This window comes from Bos mutus, chromosome 18 (genome assembly GCF_027580195.1).
Source record: "Bos mutus isolate GX-2022 chromosome 18, NWIPB_WYAK_1.1, whole genome shotgun sequence".
Taxonomy (NCBI): Eukaryota; Metazoa; Chordata; class Mammalia; order Artiodactyla; family Bovidae; genus Bos; species Bos mutus.
This window is the reverse complement of record NC_091634.1, coordinates 38198053-38216153: the sequence shown is the minus strand read 5'-3', so window position 1 is coordinate 38216153 and position 18101 is coordinate 38198053. Positions and strand designations below refer to the sequence as shown.

Here is an 18101-nt window from a genome sequence, read left to right as displayed (position 1 = left end):
TGTATTGACTAGAGGGGTAGGATAGGGGGAAGGGAGCGAAAGAGGGGATAAACATATAATTATGACTGATTCGAGTGTTGTATGGCAGAAACCAACACAAAATTGTAAACTAATTTTCCACCAGTTAAAAAAATAAATGTAAAAAATTAAAAAAGTAATTAGCTCTGGACAAACCAACTAAAAACCAGGAAGAATATACTCATGTGATGGAAGGAGAGGCACACCTGGAGTGAGAAAAACCAGGCTCTGGCTCTATTGTGTCCTGGCCACATCGTCTTAAATAAATCACTTTTTTCATGAGGCACTAGTGGTAAAGAATCACCTGCCAATGAAGGAGACACAAGAGACTCGGGTTTGATCCCTGGGTCGAGAAGATGCCCTGGGGTAGTAAATGACAACCTACTCCAGTATTCTTGCCTGGAAAATTCCATGGACAGAGGAGCCTGGCGGACTTCAGTTCATGGGGTCGCAAAGTCGGACACAACTGAGCACACGTGCACTAATGGCCTATATGGGATCTCTCGCCTCGCCTCTCTCACTGATAGTAAAAATACTATGACCATCTAAGGAACTTCAGCATTATGCTAAATGCTTTTAGCTGTGTTGCTGTATTTAATCCTCACAGTACATCTGCAATGTGTTTAATTTTTTTAATCTCTTTTTAATGATTCAGACACTAAGGTTAAATAATTTCCCCCAAAGTACATGATCGCCAACAAATGGCAAAGCCAAGATCTCCAAAATTCACGCTTTCCTGATAGTGCTATACTTTCACCTCAGTTTTTTCATCTGTAAAATGGGGATACGGGAATGTCTGTGCAGCCTGACAAGACTGTTGTAAGGCTCAAAGGTGATGGCGAGTGTAGAAGCAGCAGTTTACACTCTAGAGCACCACTCAAAGGTAAGGAATGTAATAGGTAGTAAGCATTTACCATGGGCCCACACAGAAGAAGCAGATGCTTTCCACCCACACTGAGCTTTCAAACCAGTTCTAAAGGAAAACTGTGTGAACAGGAAAACTAGGAATACACATCAATAAACTGACTTACGGAAGCCTTCAGGAACAGCACACAATACAGGCTCAATTGTAAGACCAGCAGTGGGTGTACTGCTTGCGCTGCGCAAGGCTGGCTCTGTCGTTCAACAGCCACAGAGCAATGCAGACAGACGGATTTTGTTACAGCTTACTGCAATTCTTTTTCCCCCTTAATTAATAATTTTTTTTTTTTTGACTGTGCCATGTAGCATGCCAGATCTTAGTTCCCTGACCAGGGATTAAACCCATGCCCCCTGCAGTGGAAGTACGGAATCCTAACCACTGCACGGCCGGTGGATTCCTAAAAAAAATGGACGTTTTACAAGTCAGATTTACTGAAGCATAACTTACTTACAGTAAATTCACTCTTTTGGGGTAGATAGTTGGATGAGTTTTGGTAAACATATACAATTGTGTAACCATCAATTAAGAGAGAGAGTATTTTCTCTCACCTCCCAAAGTTCCCTTGTTTCCCCTCATAGTCAATCTTTCTCTCCTATCATCCCTAGAAACCACTGATGTGATTTCTATCCCTATGGTTTTGCTTTTTCCAGAATGCAGAGGAATTTTTTAAAATATGTACATCATGTCAAGTTGTCCCACGTTTTAAGGCCCCTAGGGCATTCTGAAACCCAAATGTCTCTCCCTGGGTTGCATGGTGGCTCTTCTCAGCTTCTTTAATCCCATTTTGTGACATTTTTTCTTCCCTGAGGTCCAGCCTCCCTGGCTGCCTTTTTGCTCATTTCTGCCCCAGGGCCTTTGCATATGCTCTTCCCGCTTCCTCAGCTCTTTCCTGACCAGCTCTCTTTCCCTTATCTCCTCTAACTACCCCACACTGTTCAAGCCCAGCTTCTTCTACTGGAATATATCACTACATGAAACGACCTTGCTTATTCACTTACTTGTCTATCCCCCTTCTCTAAAGCTGCAAGAGCCTTAAAGACAGGGAGACTGTCGATTTTAGAGAACAGAGTTAAGAGCTCTGTTCTTAGAAACTTAGAAAACGCCAACCCCTGATTGGTCTCCCACTGGTATTCACAGAATGAACACGTGTGCTGAAGAAATAGGGACTGGTGAGGTCTGTGTGGCTGAAACTCTAAGAAGATTCAAAGAAGAAACAGGCTTTCTATTTGGTAGGAGGGCTGGCCACAACTCCGAACCAGGGTCTCCCTACTGCCATTTTCCAGTGATGAAGTCACAATGTGCCTGGGACACAGAGCCAGGCCTCTCCCATTCTGGCCCTCTGGTTCCCTCAGGCTTGTTCCTCTCCTGAGGCTGAGGGTCCCTCCAACTCCTCTTTGCCTACTTGGCTGGAACAGCCCCCCGCAGCCAGCTCAGACTCATGGTCCTTTTTTCTCCCACCCATGTGCATTCAAAGAGACGGGGAACCCAGGGGTTATTCTGTCTTACACTCTTCCCTTCGGAAGAGCCTCACAGGACCCTGGTCCTACAAACCCTGACAGTATTATGAGACAAATCCCTGCCTCGCAGGGCCCCACACTCTCAGTGGAGTGCACACGTGGGTGCAACACGCCCTGGTGCCACAGTTCCCTGAGCTGATGTCCCAGTTTTCATTCTCAATTAGCGCTGCAGTTCTGAGAGCTTGATTTCGTTATAATTTATTATCTCAGTTGAGGATGGCCAAGGGAGAAGGCGGGGAATTCCTCACCACAAGAACATCTGTTCTGCTGGACAGCAAAATTTAAATTATAACCTCGAGACTTGAGCAGAAGCTTACAGATCATTCCGTCCAGTTTCCTAATTTTATTATTTTTTTAAGATTTACTTATGTTTTGGCTGCTCTGGGTCTTCACTGCTCTGCATGGGCTTTCTCTAGTTGCGGCAACCGGGGACCACTCTCTGGTTGCGGTGCGTGGGCTTCTCATTGCGGGGGCTTCTCTTGTTGCAGAGCACAGGCTCTATCTAGGGTGGGCGGGCTTCAGCAGTTGCGGCTTGTGGGCTCAGCAGTTGCGGCTCCCAGGATCTAGAGCACAGGCTCCACAGCTGTTTGCACAGGCTTAGCTGCTCCTCGGCATGTGGGATCTTCCCAGACAAGGGATCAAGCCCACGTCCCTTGCATTGCAAGGTGGTTTCTAAACCACTGGACCACCAGGGAAGCCCCAGTTTCCTAATTTTATATATGAAGGTACTAAGTCCCAGAGACGTGAAGGAACTTGCCTGAGGCCACCAAGCCAAACAGGGACAGAGCTGGGGTCAAACTGGTCTTTAATCCCAGTTCAGCTTTATCTCCACCCAAAAAATGTTCTTTCAATTTGGTGTTTATCCCTTCCCCTCCACTGAAACTGCTCTTTCCAAGGCCAGTAACAGCCTCAATCCAGAGAAGGCAATGGCACCCCACTCCAGTACTCTTTCCTGGAAAATCCCAGGACAGAGGAGCCTGGTGGGTTGCAGTCCATGGGGTAGCTAAGAGTTGGACACGACTGAGCGACTTCACTTTCACTTTTCACTTTCACGCATTGGAGAGGAAATGGCAACCCACTCCAGTGTTCTTGCCTGGAGAATCCCAGGGACGGGGGAGCCTGATGGCCTGCCATCTATGGGGTTGCACAGAGTCGGACATGACTGAAGCGACTTAGCAGCAGCAGCAGCAGAAATAGCCTCAATCAACAAATTCCGGGTTGGCCAAAAAGTTCAATCGCCTTTTTCCTTTACATCTTATGGAAAAACTCAAACGAACTTTTTGGCCCACCCAATACAATGGTCTGTTTTCAGTCTTCATCTAATGGGGCAATGCCATGAACAGAACACACACAGAGAACTTCCTGCAGCACACATGGCGTGGTCTCCTTGCGCTCCTCTGACCTCCAGCCCCTTTTCCCAGGTGAGCTACTTCTGTGTCTATCAAAGGCAGGTGCCTCTGCATCTGTCAAAGGCTTCACCTCCACAACAGGGGAGGCTCCTTCCCTGAGAGCCCTCCTCTCCATCTGCAGACTCTCTCCAGGGACAGTACACCCACTGACTCTCATGGTCTTACCACACAGGACAGCCCAGCCCCATCTCCTTCTAGAACTGACCTCTCTTCTAAATGGCAGAATGACTTCCCCAAGAACACTGTGAACACAAAAGTCATCTGGGAAGGACCTGAAATTTGTACCAGTGGTCTGACTTGCCATCTTTCTCCTACCACTTCCCTCCCTACTCCTATGCCTCCTAACTTGATGGCATAACTAAGTTCTATCATCCAGGTTCCAAACTGGGGGGACTTCTCTGATCTATTCTTCTCTCCCCATGTTCAACTGGACACCAGGTCTCAACTATTCTGCCAAAATCTCTCCCGCACCCAATTCCTCATTGCCTCTCCTAGCGATCCTCTAGTACAGACTACAGAATTTTTCTCTCTCTGCTCTTAAGCCTCTTCTATGGTCTCCCTCTTCAAGCTCTCCCAACTTGGCACCCTACTATCCTACCATGTAGGGAGAAGATTAGTGTCCCTACCATGGGTTCAGTGTATCCTGAAACCAAATGTGCAGGGAAGCCTACAACCCAGCTCCACTCATCCTTTACACACTTCTCCTCATATACCCCTCAACCCTAATTCCAGTCACACAGGACTGCCCCACCCCCATGACGGCAGCCTGATTGCTCGAGCTGTGCTTTTATGTTCTCATACTATTTTGTCTTCCTGGAAGGCCTTATCCATTTTCAAAATGATTTTGGTTGTAAAGGAGAGGATTCCAGCTCAAATTAGTCTATATAAAGAAGAAGGGATTTATTGGTTCACATAACTGTCCGGTGCATAGAGCCTGCTTCAGAGACTGCAATCAGTTCAGTTCAGTCACTCAGTTGTGTCTGACTCTTTGCGACCCCATGAATCACAGCACGCCAGGCCTCCCTATCCATCACCAACTCCCAGAGTTCACTCAGACTCACGTCCATCGAGTCAGTGATGCCATCCAGCCATCTCATCCTCTGTTGTCCTCTTCTCCTCCTGCTCCCAATCCCTCCCAGCATCAGAGTCTTTTCCAATGAGTCAACTCTTTGCATGAGGTGGCCAAAGTACTGGAGTTTCAGCTTTAACATCACTCCTTCCAAATAGTCAAATGTCTTTCTGGCTTCCCCTCTCTCCTTTTCTCTTTCCTCTCCATTCCCCCATATCCTGAAGTCTCTCCCACAATAGGTAAGCTTCCTTTCTGCAGAGAGTAATGCAGACGTGGAAACATGGCCGCAGATAGCTCCGCGCTACCATCAATTCAATCCGGTGAGGACCTTGCTGGGGCCCCAGAGGAAGAGCTCCTTTCTCACAAGGACTGTAAAATCCCAGAGAAGGACTCTGGCCGACCTGGACTGAGTCACACCCCATCCTCTGGGCCAGGGGTATGGGATTTTGTCAATGGCAAGGTCTGGTCACATGCCCATTTCTATCAGCAGTGATAGCAGCTCTCATTTCTCTACCTGGTGCCTCTAGGCTTCATCCTGAGCCCTTGTCCGAATCAAACTCCACTTCTGCCTCTTCTGTGTACTGACTTGTCTCCTCCACTCTCTGAGGGCAGGAATTGGATCCCTAGGCGAACAGTTTAAGACCTCACTCAAAGGTGTGACTCCAGAAAACTTTCACAGTCTGCAATTACTATGTCCAATTATTTGCTTATGAAGTGGTGGCCTGATTCCGCTGGGGCAGACTTGCTCACTACCAAATCTCCAAGCACCTAAAACAGTGCCTAACACAACCAGTGCTGGATAAATATTGAGTAAACGAACAAATGAGTGGTTTGAACAGAGATTACCAGCCTTTGGTATTTGTTAAATGAGCACAGCTGCTTTTTAATTCTCCCTACTTTACAGAGAAAAACAAATGACAAGGCAGGAACTCCAACTTTTTGTACCCACCATCCCACGCCCAAATTTCTGTATACAATCCTTGTGCTTATGATCTTTCTGCCAGTCTCAGGAGAAGGGATGCGCGTTCATGTCCAGATCAAGTTGCTCATCCTGACTCTGCACTTCCTCCCTGACCATCCTCTCTGGGCTCTGCTCCTCCTACCACTTCCTCCTTCCTCTACCTTCCACACCCCCCTCAGTCTGGGCTCTTTCTTTACAGCTTCTCGGTGGATCCAAGTCCCTCCACGGGAGCCAAATGAAGTCAAATAAACCCTCCCTGAGCCCCACTACCTCTCTCCTCCCTTCTGTCTCTGCCTTTCCTTATATAGCTCCAATTTCTTTTCCAGGAGACTCCACTTCTGGCCTCAACTTCCTCAGTCCCACTTGCTTAACCCTACTGCATTTTGGCTTTTCTCCCACCATTCTGTTGAAACTGTTCTTGCCATGGTCACTGCCAACTTTCCAGACCCAGAGGGCATCTGACGGTCTTCCTCGTATTTGACTGTGGCAGTATCTGACTCAACTAACCACTTCCGAGCCTTCTTGAAATTTTTTTCTTCCTTGGCTCCCATGATACCGCTTTCTCTTGGTTTTTTCTTTTCCATCTCTTGGCTCCCTCCTTGCTAGTTTCACAGGCTCCTCTCCCTAGATGGTCCTCCGTTTCTGGAACTGTGTGGGGAGCGCTCTGTGCGCATCCTGTGCCTTCTCTCCCTCTCTCACTCGGCCCCTGTGGCTCTCACTGCCCGCAAGCACCACAGAATTTCAAACTGACCCCCCTCCTCAGGTGCACCCTATTTCCTCACCCACTATCCAACCGCCTGCCTGCCAGGGATCTCCACTTAGCCTATCCACAACAATCATCAAGATGACCAAATAAGTCAGCATTTTTCTTCTGGAGCCTTCCCTCTTCCTCCTTCATTTCTCCATCTCAGGGACTGGCACTACATCCCACCAGTGGCCCAAGCCAGGAATCCTGGACTCATTTTTGTGTACAATCTTTAAAATGTACAGCCCCCTCAATACCATTCCAATTGATCATCCAAAAAAATTCAATTATTCCACTGTGCAAATGGCTCTTAAATCTGTCTCCTTTTCTCACCTCCTGCTACCACTGCTTTAGTTTAAACTTTTCCCTCCTGGAAAAACAGTCACAGAAATAACTTTCCATCTGGTCTCCCAACCTTAGAACCTGACTCCTTCCAGTCACACAGGTGATCTTTCTAACGTGCAAAGTCACCCTGCCACCCATTTCCTTAAAACCTTCTGGTTCTCGAAAGTTCTCATCACAAGGTTAAAAAAAAACAAAAACTAACTCTGCGTGGTGATGGATGTTAAATAGACTTATTGTGGTGATCATTTTGCAATACATACAAATACTGAATCATTTCACTGTATAGTTGAAACTAGTATAATGTCATGTCAGTTAAACTTCAATTAAAAAAAAAACAAAAAAAAACACCCTTTAGTGGCATCTCATTATATTGAGAATAAAATCCAAAGTCCTTGGTACGAGGAACTTCATGACAGATCTGTCTTATCTTTCATCCTCCATCTCTTGACACTCCTTTCATATATGGTGCTCTAATCACACCAAATTATTCCACATCCCAACATGTTCCACGTGGCGACATAGCTCAGTATCTTCTTACACTCTGGTCCATCTGCCTGCCATTCTTGTCCTCCACCTGCTAACGACCACTCATCAAGACTGAGCCCACATGGCATTTCTCTTGGCCAATGTCCCTGAACCTCACACATAGAGAAGGTACCCTCTGTTCTCCCTCAGCCTCCTGACACTTCCTGCTCTGAAGTAGAAGTGTGTTTTACATGTATCTGCCTTTAGGCTGAGTTCCGCAAGAGCAGGGACTAAGACCTTCCTCCATACCTCCGTACATATGTCTAACGCACACCTGGTGCTCAGTAAATGCTTATGAGTGAGCAGATGGATGGATGGATATCCTATTATCCTGTTTCTCTTCTCTGACCACTTCCTTCCAACAGAGTCAGAGCCTTCAGTGGCAGGTCCTCTCTGCTGTCACCTACTAATGGCCCACACTTCTGAGGCTGGAATGGAAATTATTTCAGGAGCTGTCCAGATGGTGGTTAGGGAACACTGAGAATCAATGTGATACGCGATGGTGACCACCACCTCCAGAAGGGACCCAGCACCAACCAAGCACCTGCTCTTCTCTCAGCCACTGACCTCAACCAAGGCTCGTGCCACCCCGTTTGCTGATGGTACTAGGTCCCAGACTGCCAGCTCTCTATTGCCCACGCAAGTGGTGATCTAGTAACAGCTGTGCAGGGTTAGAATAGAATGGATACAGGTTTGGGAGTTAGACAAATCATGATCTTAACATATTGCTGTCACCTACTAAGCTGTGTGACCTTGAGTAAGTCACCTAGCTTCTCTATGCCTCGCTTCCTCATCTGTAAGATGGGACTGATGACTATTTCATGATGGGTTGATGAGAAGAAACAAATGAAGATAACAGATGGGACTGAAAATGATGAACACAGTTTAAGACCAAAGGCTTTCAATACTATTATTCAGTCCTATGTAGAAATGAGTCTGCATTCTTTGCATGCCTCAGTTCTTTCTCTTTCTTCAATTAACATTTATTAAGCATCACTGGGCTCAGTGCTGTATGATGGGCAAAAATAAGTCACCATTCCTTCTCTTAGGGAGCTCTGGTAGGGAGGGGACACCCAGACTAGGAAGGGAGACAGACACATCAACATCTAATTAATGTGTGATAAATATTAGTGCTCTACGATTCTGAAGGCAGGCGGCCCAGGTTGATCTTATAGCATGGCAAAGTTGTTCCTATAAGTAACAATTTTCCACAGAAAACCTATCTGCTGGTCAAGCCATCAGCAGAGAATCCGGGGTAAATTCTTGACCATGGAGCTCTATCCTTATATATATTATTCCCCTTTTCTCCATTCTTGGTTGAGAAATCAAGTGAGCAGGGGGACAAAATCAGGGTACTGACTATTAGCCTTGCAGGATTTTATTTTAATTTTTTTGGTGCTATGAAAAGCACAATGTTTTCCCTCTTTTCTGTAGAGAAAATTAGAACTAAAGATGGCTCCGCAGATAAAAAGCTGTGGGTGGTAAATACTCCCACTATTGTCCCCCTGCATTTCAGGCTTCCAGGTTTCTCTTTGCAGTTACTGAGCTAGAAACCTGAAAGAGGCCTGAGGAAGTCCAGCCCATATCCTAAGGAAGAGATGAACAGACAGACTCAGGGGGCTAAATGACTTGCCCAAAGTCAAGTTAGAGAAGGAACCAAAATTAAAACACAGCCCTCCTGATTCTCCCCTTTACCCATTCTGCATATCCCCCAACTTCATAGAGCTTGGGCACCTGAACTTGGGCAGGTTCCTTCTTGTCTGTGCAGCCATCCCATCTCGGGTAGAAGCCAGGGCTGTCTCTTTTGCTAAGCATCCTGGAAGCCACAGACAAACCACTTCTTCCTCTAACATGTCACTGGGTCCCTCCTCCCATAAACATCTTGTTTCTCAATCACAGGATACTTTCAGATCCTCCTCTTTGGTTTGAGAAGCATGTCTGCATGAAAAGTTTGGTTAGAGGTGGTTTTCTTTAAATGCCTTTCAGGACTCTGACTTTCCTGGCTAACAAAGCTTTGTGGTTGAGGTTGCTATTCTGCAATTATCTTGGCCTTAAGAAAGCTTTCATGGGTACCCCCAAACCCCCTCAGGAGGGAGCCAGAATTGATTCTTCTATGTTTAGAACCTTGCATCAAAGACCTCAAGACCCTGAACTTGAAGGTAATTCCCAGTTTCCTTGACCACTTAGAACAGAAAAGCAGCTTGGGGCAGCCCCAGGACAACTACTCCACGAAACGGGGCCCCCCAGAGAGGCAGGAGCAGAGCAACTTGTCTCGACTCCTGGTCCAGTGCTCTCTCCCACTCCCTGTAACATCACTCCAGCCTCCTGGGCTGAAGCAGCTGCGCCATCAAAAATGTCACATCACTTATGACAACACAGTTAGTTATATAACTGATGCTGCAGAGCAGGCAAGGGGGAAAAGACCTGAGCGTGGACCACAGCGCCCCCCTTCTGGCTCTCTGGCAAGCTATGGCCCACATCCTTCAGAATTCCATATGGGAAGGAACACCCACTAATCAGTCAAAGGAATCAAGACTGTAGCTGACAATTGTAAAATGATTTCTAGAAAACTGTTATGAGGGCATTTCATATATTACATCCCTTAATGCGCACAACCCTGTTAGTTATTTTTACCGTCCACCCCATTTCATATGTAAGAAAACTGAGGCACAAAAACTGAAGTTTAAGAGCAGGCATCTAGTGAGTGGTACAGTCAAGATATGAAGTCAAGCAGCCTGGTTACAGAGTCCAAGCTGCTAACCACCTCTCAGTTTTAAAAACAAACTAAACCACTTCTCTCAATAGGAACCTTACCTATCTCTTTGAAACAGTAGAAGGCCACTGCTCCTTCCTCCTGCCATTTCTCAGGCGATTTCTTTTCTATCCACTATTGTGCATGAATGAGAGACACAAAATAAAATAAGAATGTGATACTGGTTGGAATAAATTCTTAGAATGGAGTTTGAGCACTTTCAAGCTTTTTATGGCAATGCAATCAATAAAGTGAGGTGAAGTGCTCTTTGTATAGCATCTGCTAGCCATTTTAAAATCCATGCAGTACATGTTTAAATATATTCAAAAATTTAAAAAACTTTTTTTTTTTCAAAGTCAAAATTTGTTCTTTGCTAGTGTCAAATTTTGGAGTAATCCTTTCAAAAAAAATTTTTTTTTTTCAGTTTGAAATCATCTCAGCAGTTTGTCTACTGTCTTTTGGATCAAAATGTGCTCTTGTGATCATGGTCTGTCTAGATTTCTAAGGAATGTGAGACTGAAAACACCTCGGAGAGAGGGAACCAAGTCCCTGAATTAGATGGATGGAACATACATCAGAAAAATAAGACCTTCCTCTGCTCATATTAAATCTCCAGTGTTAACAGGCACTGTGAGCCGCTGAAAAATCTAAGTGATCCTGTCCCATCTTTAGCAGGTGTGGCTAAATGCACAAAATAATCTGGGGAGCTCCAAGCACTTAAAAAAAAAAAAAAAAAAAGACAGTCCTCTAACTCTGGGCACTATAAACCTAATCTAGCCCTACAATAGAGACTAGAAATTCTGGATTTCTCTGGAGTCTTGTCAATCTTGTATGAAGTTTCATCCATTTAATCTCATCAGCAACACCCTTTCAATAAGCACATGGGTTCAATTTCAGAATCCGACAGGTGACAGAGGTTCAAGAATTCCACAGCTGATTCCTGAGGAGATCAGGTGGACTCTGGGCTACTCTTCTGGCAGGAAGGTCTGCTGGTGTTTACAGCTCAGTGAACAGTAAGGAGGAAGAGAGCACCATCCATCAGCAAAAGAGAATGCTTCTGCTACTTGATCTGACATTCTGTTTGCACTCACAATGTCTCCAGAGAGCAAGGTGCATCCATTTGGATAAACATGGAGACAGGAGGAAGGGGAGGGCGAGCAGAGCAGCCAAAGAGATGATTGCAGAAACAAGTCCACAGATCTAGAAGAGCAGCTCTCAGGGGAACGCTGCCTCAACATGGGACCCGTTGGGGATGTGCAGGAAACACCCTTCCAGACCACTGTACTTTTACCGAGTAATGGTTCCAAGTTGCTACTCATCTCCACTCATGCCTACCACTTAGCAGGTGCCAAACAGCAGTGTGTTGAATGAACACAGGCTTGCCCTGAACTCAAGCCAAACAATCCACACCCCAATCACAAAGTCAGAGTCATCTGGTAGGAGGAAACTACCAGCTTTCGGCAATCTTAAAATCGCCTTCCCTGTCTGGTAGGGTCTGTTCTCAGAATCGTTTCCTACTGGAAGGGCAGGGCTAATTTGTATGAGCAATGACGTCCTTACCGGGCAAATCCAGAAGTTTTGATTTACTAATGGCACTGAGCAAGTACTTGGAAAAGAACACACATCCAAAGTGTTCCACTTTACCGCATCCATCTACATAAAGCTTACCAGCTAGCAAGCCATGCCTCATTGCCACCTTCGGACTCTCTAGCTCCCTAAAAATTAACCAAATGCACCAGAGACAACAGATAGCCCGAACAGGACATCAAAGAAAACTCAACACCTCAAATGAGGACAAACTGTGGTGCCCGCAGCAACTTCACGGTTCATTTTACATTTTCATCAGGTAGACAGTCCAAGTAGTTGTCACTATTTGTTCAGAATGGGAAGTCGCTTAAAGGGATTATGTTGATTCCACATATAATGCCCTGAGAGAGTTCTTTGGGAGGGTTTGGTGATTAACTAAAGTTAACACTTATTGTTAAAACTTTGAAAGTGAAAGTGAAGTCGCTCAGTCGTATCCGACTCTTTGTGACCCCATGGGCTGCAGCCTATCAGGCTCCTCCGTCCATGGGATCTTCCAGGCAAGAGTGTTGGAGTGGATTGCCATTTCCTTCTCCAAGGGATCTTCCTGACCCAGGAATCAAACCCGGGTCTCCCGCATTGTAGACAGACGCTTTACCGTCTAAGCCACCAGGGAAGCTGCAAAAATGACGAGGCTGTATCACAGGTGAGGTCATGACCTCCTAACAAGCAAAATTATTTAAAATGCTGCACACACAAAAGTCACTGATTACTCATGGTATGTATAAAATTATATTTTGCTGTCTCGATGATCACTGCTTATTTCTCAGTACAGAAATGTTTTGGATTATCCGACATTGAACTACGAAACACTAGTTCACAATCACATGTGTTCTGCTGCGCTTAGTCGCTCAGTTGTGTTTGACTCTTTGTGACCCCATGGACAGCAGCCTGCCAGGCTCCTCTGTCCATGGGGATTCTCCAGGCAAGAATACTGGAGTGGATTGCTATGCCTTTCTCCAGGGGATCTTCCCAACCCAGGGATCAAACCTAGATCTCCCACAATGCAGGCAGATTCTTTACCATCTGAGCCACCAGGGAAGCTCAAGAATATTGGAGTGGGTAGCCTATCCCTTCTCCAGGGGATCTTCCTGACCCAGGAATCAAACCTGGGTCTCTTGCATTGCAGGCGGATTCTTTACCAGCTGAGTTGCCAGAGAAGCCCACACATGAAAGTGGGAGGTGGGGGGGAATAAAACCTAGCGAGCTATGTTCGAATGAAAATTTTAAGAAAGTATTAGGAATCAGGGTTTTCAATGACAATTTAACCCGTGGCATCTCTTGATGGATGCACATTTCCCACTGCAAAATGTGTCAGGCAAAAGAATTTCAAAGATCAGTCTCCCTGTACTGATATCCTAGGCTGATATGGGTGTTAACACTTTGTTCTAAGCAGCATCTGCCAGTCAGGCTTTTCCATATACTTTCAGTTAGTAGGGGCATACATGGAAGTCTCGTCCTTCTTATAATCAGCATGCCATAACATGGATAAGAAGGTAGGCTGAATGGAGTGGCTCTTTGCTCTTTTGGAAACGCTGACTTCAAAGGATCTAGAGATGTTTCTCTATCAATAGTCTTCTTCTCAATGCAAAAGGCTGAGCCATTAAAGCCTAGTCCCTGTTAGGAAGTCATCAAGTTCTCACAGGACATCACCCACGGAGAACGCGCTAATTGCATTTGCCCAGGTGAAATAAACAGCATCCAGATTAACTCCTAAGTATGGTCTGATAAGTTGGTCACCCATTGTGCTGCCCAGGCAAGTCCAAAATTGCGTTCTGTAAACGCCACCTAGATTTTCAGGGCCAGCCCCACCCAGAGAACAGTACAGTTCTCCTGACTCAACTGATGCTCAGCCAAGTGGTGATCTGGAAAATCACCTCTTCGAGGGAGGACTCACAGGAATTTGTCACTAGGATACAGTGACACCAATCCCACATTTTGTGGTTAATAAAACAAGTTCTGCATCCAGCTTGGCACAAGGCCCTGATCTGATTTATTTCAAGCCGAGCTGGAGGGCTCATAGGAAGAGCAGCCATTCATGAATGCTTCAGCAGGACACGACGACGCAGGGACCCTAGCTGCAAAATTTACATGGGCCAGAAATCTTTCTGACTGACCTTTTGTGAGCAAACTGCTCACTTTCTAGACAGAACTGATGTATTTTAGAAAATATATTCAGTTTTACCTACACCAATCTCAACTTTGCCTGATAATCTTTCTCCAAAAAGGCGTCCTGTGGGATGATGGGGGGGGGGGGTGGGGGTGGGGGGGGACCGGGGGAGAGCAGGGAAAAGAGAAAAAGTGCCAGGTCGTCTGATTTAACCATCCGAAACATCTAACGCTTTATTTTTTTTAAATTGTTTTTCTCTCCATCTTCCGTGTAACCAACCATAAGTCCCTTAAGACTTTTCCGGGGAAGTCTAAATACAGCCTTCATTACACAATTAGGAATTTTCATTCTAAAATGGCACACCTATCTCCTTGGAAAGCGTGGCTCTCTTTGATTAAAAAAGAAAGGTACCCTTCAGGGGAGTCGGTATATATTTTTACACTTATTAAATCAGCCTAGTTTATGAGGCTTGTTCAGGAAAAGCAGGTAAGGAGTTGCTTTGGCAGATGCAAAGTTAATTTCCAGGCTGGAGCCTACCCCGCACTTCATCCCCGCTCCCTTCACCCGAGTGTTTCCGAAAGCCTTCGGTCCCCTCGTCGAAGAAGCTCGGCTCTCTCCGCCGGGGTCCCCGCTCGGTTCCGAACACTGCCGAGTCCCTCCGAGCCCCGCGCCCAGACTGCGCCGAGCCGAGCCCAGCCGAGCGCCACCGAGCTGAGCCTCATCGACTTTTCCGGCCTCGGCTGGGCGCTGTCCACCACTCGCAGCGCCTGAAACCTCACCCCGCTCCGGTGGCTGGGGCTTCTAACCGGCTTCAAGCCGGTCACTGCAGATTACAGAGTTCTGAAGTTTTGAAACGTCCCCCGCTGGGAGAAAGGTGTGGTGCTGCTTGCATTTACCGACCTGCAAGAGCTCCTGGCAGATGCAATATGCACCTTGTTGCAAAGTGCAATTCCCCAGGCCCCGCCTCCCCATCCATTTGGGTTGCACAAGCTCCAAAGAAGCCCCAGGCCAAATTACCCGTAGCTCAGTGGGGTGCGGCAAGCCGAGGGGCCTCTGCAAAGAAAGCCCCAGGGAGCTCTAGAACAAAAATAAGAACATGTCAAGCCGACGGGAGAAATTGTCTCCGAGTCGCTACTCCCTACCATCATGGCGCCGCCTAGAACCCGCTTGTCATGCCTGTTACACATGCAAGATTTTTTGCATATTGGTTTTGAAATCGCAGGCATGCTTCGTCTCCCACCCACCTTTCTGCGAAAGGGGTTTTTATTTTCCATTATTTTCCTACGGGATGCAATTACTTCGGCTATTCTGTCAAGTTGAAAAATAATCATTTTTGTTTACTGCACAGCAACCCCTAATTAGGAGCTGTGTGTGCACGAAGGTGTCACAGCAAAGCGACGTGGAATCCTCGCTAAACGGTCTTAACGAACTCCTCCGTCCCGAACTGACAAGACAACGAAGCAGCAGGGCCAGGAGGCCCGAGGCGCGTTCCCTTTTCCTAAAGCCACCCCCTCCCCAAGCAAAGCTGCCTGTGGGCTCACCAGGAACTGCTAACCAGGAGTGGATGGGGCAAGAAGCAAGCCTGGGAGTAGCAAGGAGGGGCCAGGCTCCTTACTGAGCAAGTGTGAAAGGGAAGGAATATCCCATTTTGTTTTAATTTTCAACCATCACTCAAATCCACCCCCAGTTAATTAGGAGGGGAAACTGATATCTAAAGGCAGAAGGGGGTGGTGCGGCAAGTGGGGCCTGAAATCCGCATTGTGGGTAGATTACATGGAACACAGCCTATGCAGAGTGTAAATAACTACATTGATAAAGGCCAGAGAGTGAACGAAAACTGCCAGTGTCTGGAGAGCAAAGACTGGAAAGGTGGGGGAGAAGGAAGGGGCAGCAAGGGGCGGGCATTCAGCCTCTCATCCAGCGTCCTACCTTCCACCTCTACCTTGGATACATCTGTGCCAGTCTCATTCGATTGGAAGTCCACCCCTGCCCCTACCACACGCCCCTTCCCCAAACATTCGTCTTTTTGATGGGAGGGGGCAGAAACCACAGCCTCTAATTCAGCACCAAATCCATGAACAGCAGACACCTGATACTCCACCCTAGCCTAGGGCTGTGTCCCCCCCATGTTTTTGCCAAGTTCAAAAATCACTGCCCCAGGAGAAGAGCAGGGGTAAATGGGATTATGGATGTGGAGTGGGGGGAGGGGTGGAAGAAGGAGAGAGAGAGAGATATGCAGAATGAAACAGAGACACAGAAACAGAAATGGAGGCAGTGATACACAGGAAACATCCCACAAACAAGAGTAATGACCATAATCATGCCAATAATGTGATGTTCTGATCAATATGGCGGACACTGTCATTCATACAACTACAGGCGCTCCCCTTCCCTCCACCCCCTTGGGGAGAAAAAAAAAACACCCACCCCGGGAGTTGGGGTGGAGGACCCAGAACCAACGCAGGGCCTGGGAGAGGGGAGTCAAATTCAGGGGCGTGTGTGTGTGTGTACGAATTAAAAACCGGGCCTGGAGAGCGATGTGAAGTGAACAAGGTAATAAAATTCATTTTAAAAATTACGCTTAATAAAAGTACAAATCCCAATACCACAGGGACTTACTTCATCTGCTTCACAATGGTGCTTTTTCCTGATTCTCCAGCCCCTGTTGGGACAGACAGTGGGGGGGGGAAATTGGTGAGTGTCAGCTTAGGGGAACGGGGGGGGGGGGGGGGGGGCGCTGCAGGGGGAAGGGGGTAAGGCATGCTAAAGAGTGGGCGATCGTGGGCACATCGTGGTGCCAACTCGCGGGCCAGGTCTCCCCAGGAGCGAGCGGGGTCGGGGGACTGGTTGGGGGGTGCAGAGTGTCCGGGGTCGAGGGATGGGGGTGGCAGCCCCGGTCCTTACCCAGCAGGAGTAATTTCACGTCTTTGGCGGCGCTGATGCCATCCTCTTTGAGGTTTTTCTCAATCGCCTTGCTCCGCTCGAGGGCGGCTCGCTCCTCTGCGCTCAGAGTACATCCCATGGTGGCCCCTTCCCTGCCACAGCCCGCACGACTCTGCTGGCACGGCTCCCCGGCTCGGCGCGCCCCCCCCCCCAAAGAGCAGAACCTGGGCTCAAAGGGGGAAAAATCACGATAGCCTCCCCTTGGCTGAAAACAAAAATGTCGAGAAACCAGAACCCCCCAAAAAGACAGCCTCTAACAAGCTCCCAGCCGCGGAGACTCGCGGCAGCTGGCGGGGCTCTGGGGGGGTGTCGAGGCGAAGGTGGCTGGGGTCTGGGGCTCCGGAGCCGAGGGAGGAGGCGCCCGCGGTCCGAGGAGGCGCGGGCTGCAGGCACTGAGGCTTGTGCACGACCCAAAATAAATAAAATAATAGTCGAGGCAGGAGCCGGAGTCGGCGGAGGGTGGGGTGGGGGGGCAGGGTGGGTCCTTCTACCGCTGCTGCCGGAGGAGGAGGCGGCGCGGGGTGTGGAGGGAGTGAGTTAGGGGGTGCCGCTAGTGCATTTGCATCGCGGATCCTCCGCCGTTGGTGCGTCCGCGGCGCCTTCGCCGACCCCCGCGCGCTGGGCAGGGCTGGGCAAGGGGCCGGGCCGGGGGGCAGGTCTCTAGCGGGAGGCGGCGTCGCTGTCTCCCAGAGCTCGCATCGCTCGACGGAGCCTACCGGAGAGAGAGGGAGAGCGAGAGGGAGCCGCGGGCAGCCGAGAGCTCGAGGGGAGAGACAGGAGAGAGGCTGGGAGGGAGGGGAGAAAAAAATGAAGGGAGAGCGAGCGAGCAAGCGCGCGCGCACAGGCCGGGAGGGGGGAACAGGCGAGCGCAGCGCGCGAGTGCGCCAGCTGCTCTGCGCACCCCGCACCGCCAGCCGCCCGCTGACGTCAGCAGGGCCGCGCGCCGGGCCCCCGGGACCGGGAGGGGCGGGGGGCGGGGGAGGCGCGCGCGTCGGGGCCCGCGTCAACTAGCGGCGGCGCGCGCGTGGCGCGGCCTCCCCTCCCCCCACTCCCCGCAAGGCCCGAGGCTCCCTGAGGTGGGCTCGTGCAGGCCTAGCGGGGGCGGAGCCGGGGGCCGGGCTCGCGCCGCGGCGCCCCTCCCCGCCCCCGCCTCCGCCCCGGCCCCACGCGCCGGCCGCTCCGGCCCTCTGGTCAATGGGAG

General features: G+C 48.6%; 1 protein-coding gene across 3 annotated transcripts in view; it reads right to left on the bottom strand.

The window, feature by feature from the left end:
• The window catches only part of GNAO1 (G protein subunit alpha o1), a 181413-nt gene extending 163549 nt beyond the window's left edge, over positions 1–17864 (bottom strand). For 2 of the 3 annotated variants that reach the window (XM_070388407.1, XM_005899868.3), the window contains exons 1-2: positions 16862–17864; positions 16577–16619 (exon numbers count right to left, since the gene is read on the bottom strand). In XM_070388407.1, coding sequence (XP_070244508.1) covers positions 16577–16619; positions 16862–16979 — 161 coding nt within the window. In that variant the 5' untranslated portion in view covers positions 16980–17864. The remainder of the gene's footprint in view (positions 1–16576; positions 16620–16861) is intronic. The other variant, XM_005899867.3, reaches the window with a different exon arrangement.
• Between the last annotated feature and the right edge of the window lie 237 nt (positions 17865–18101).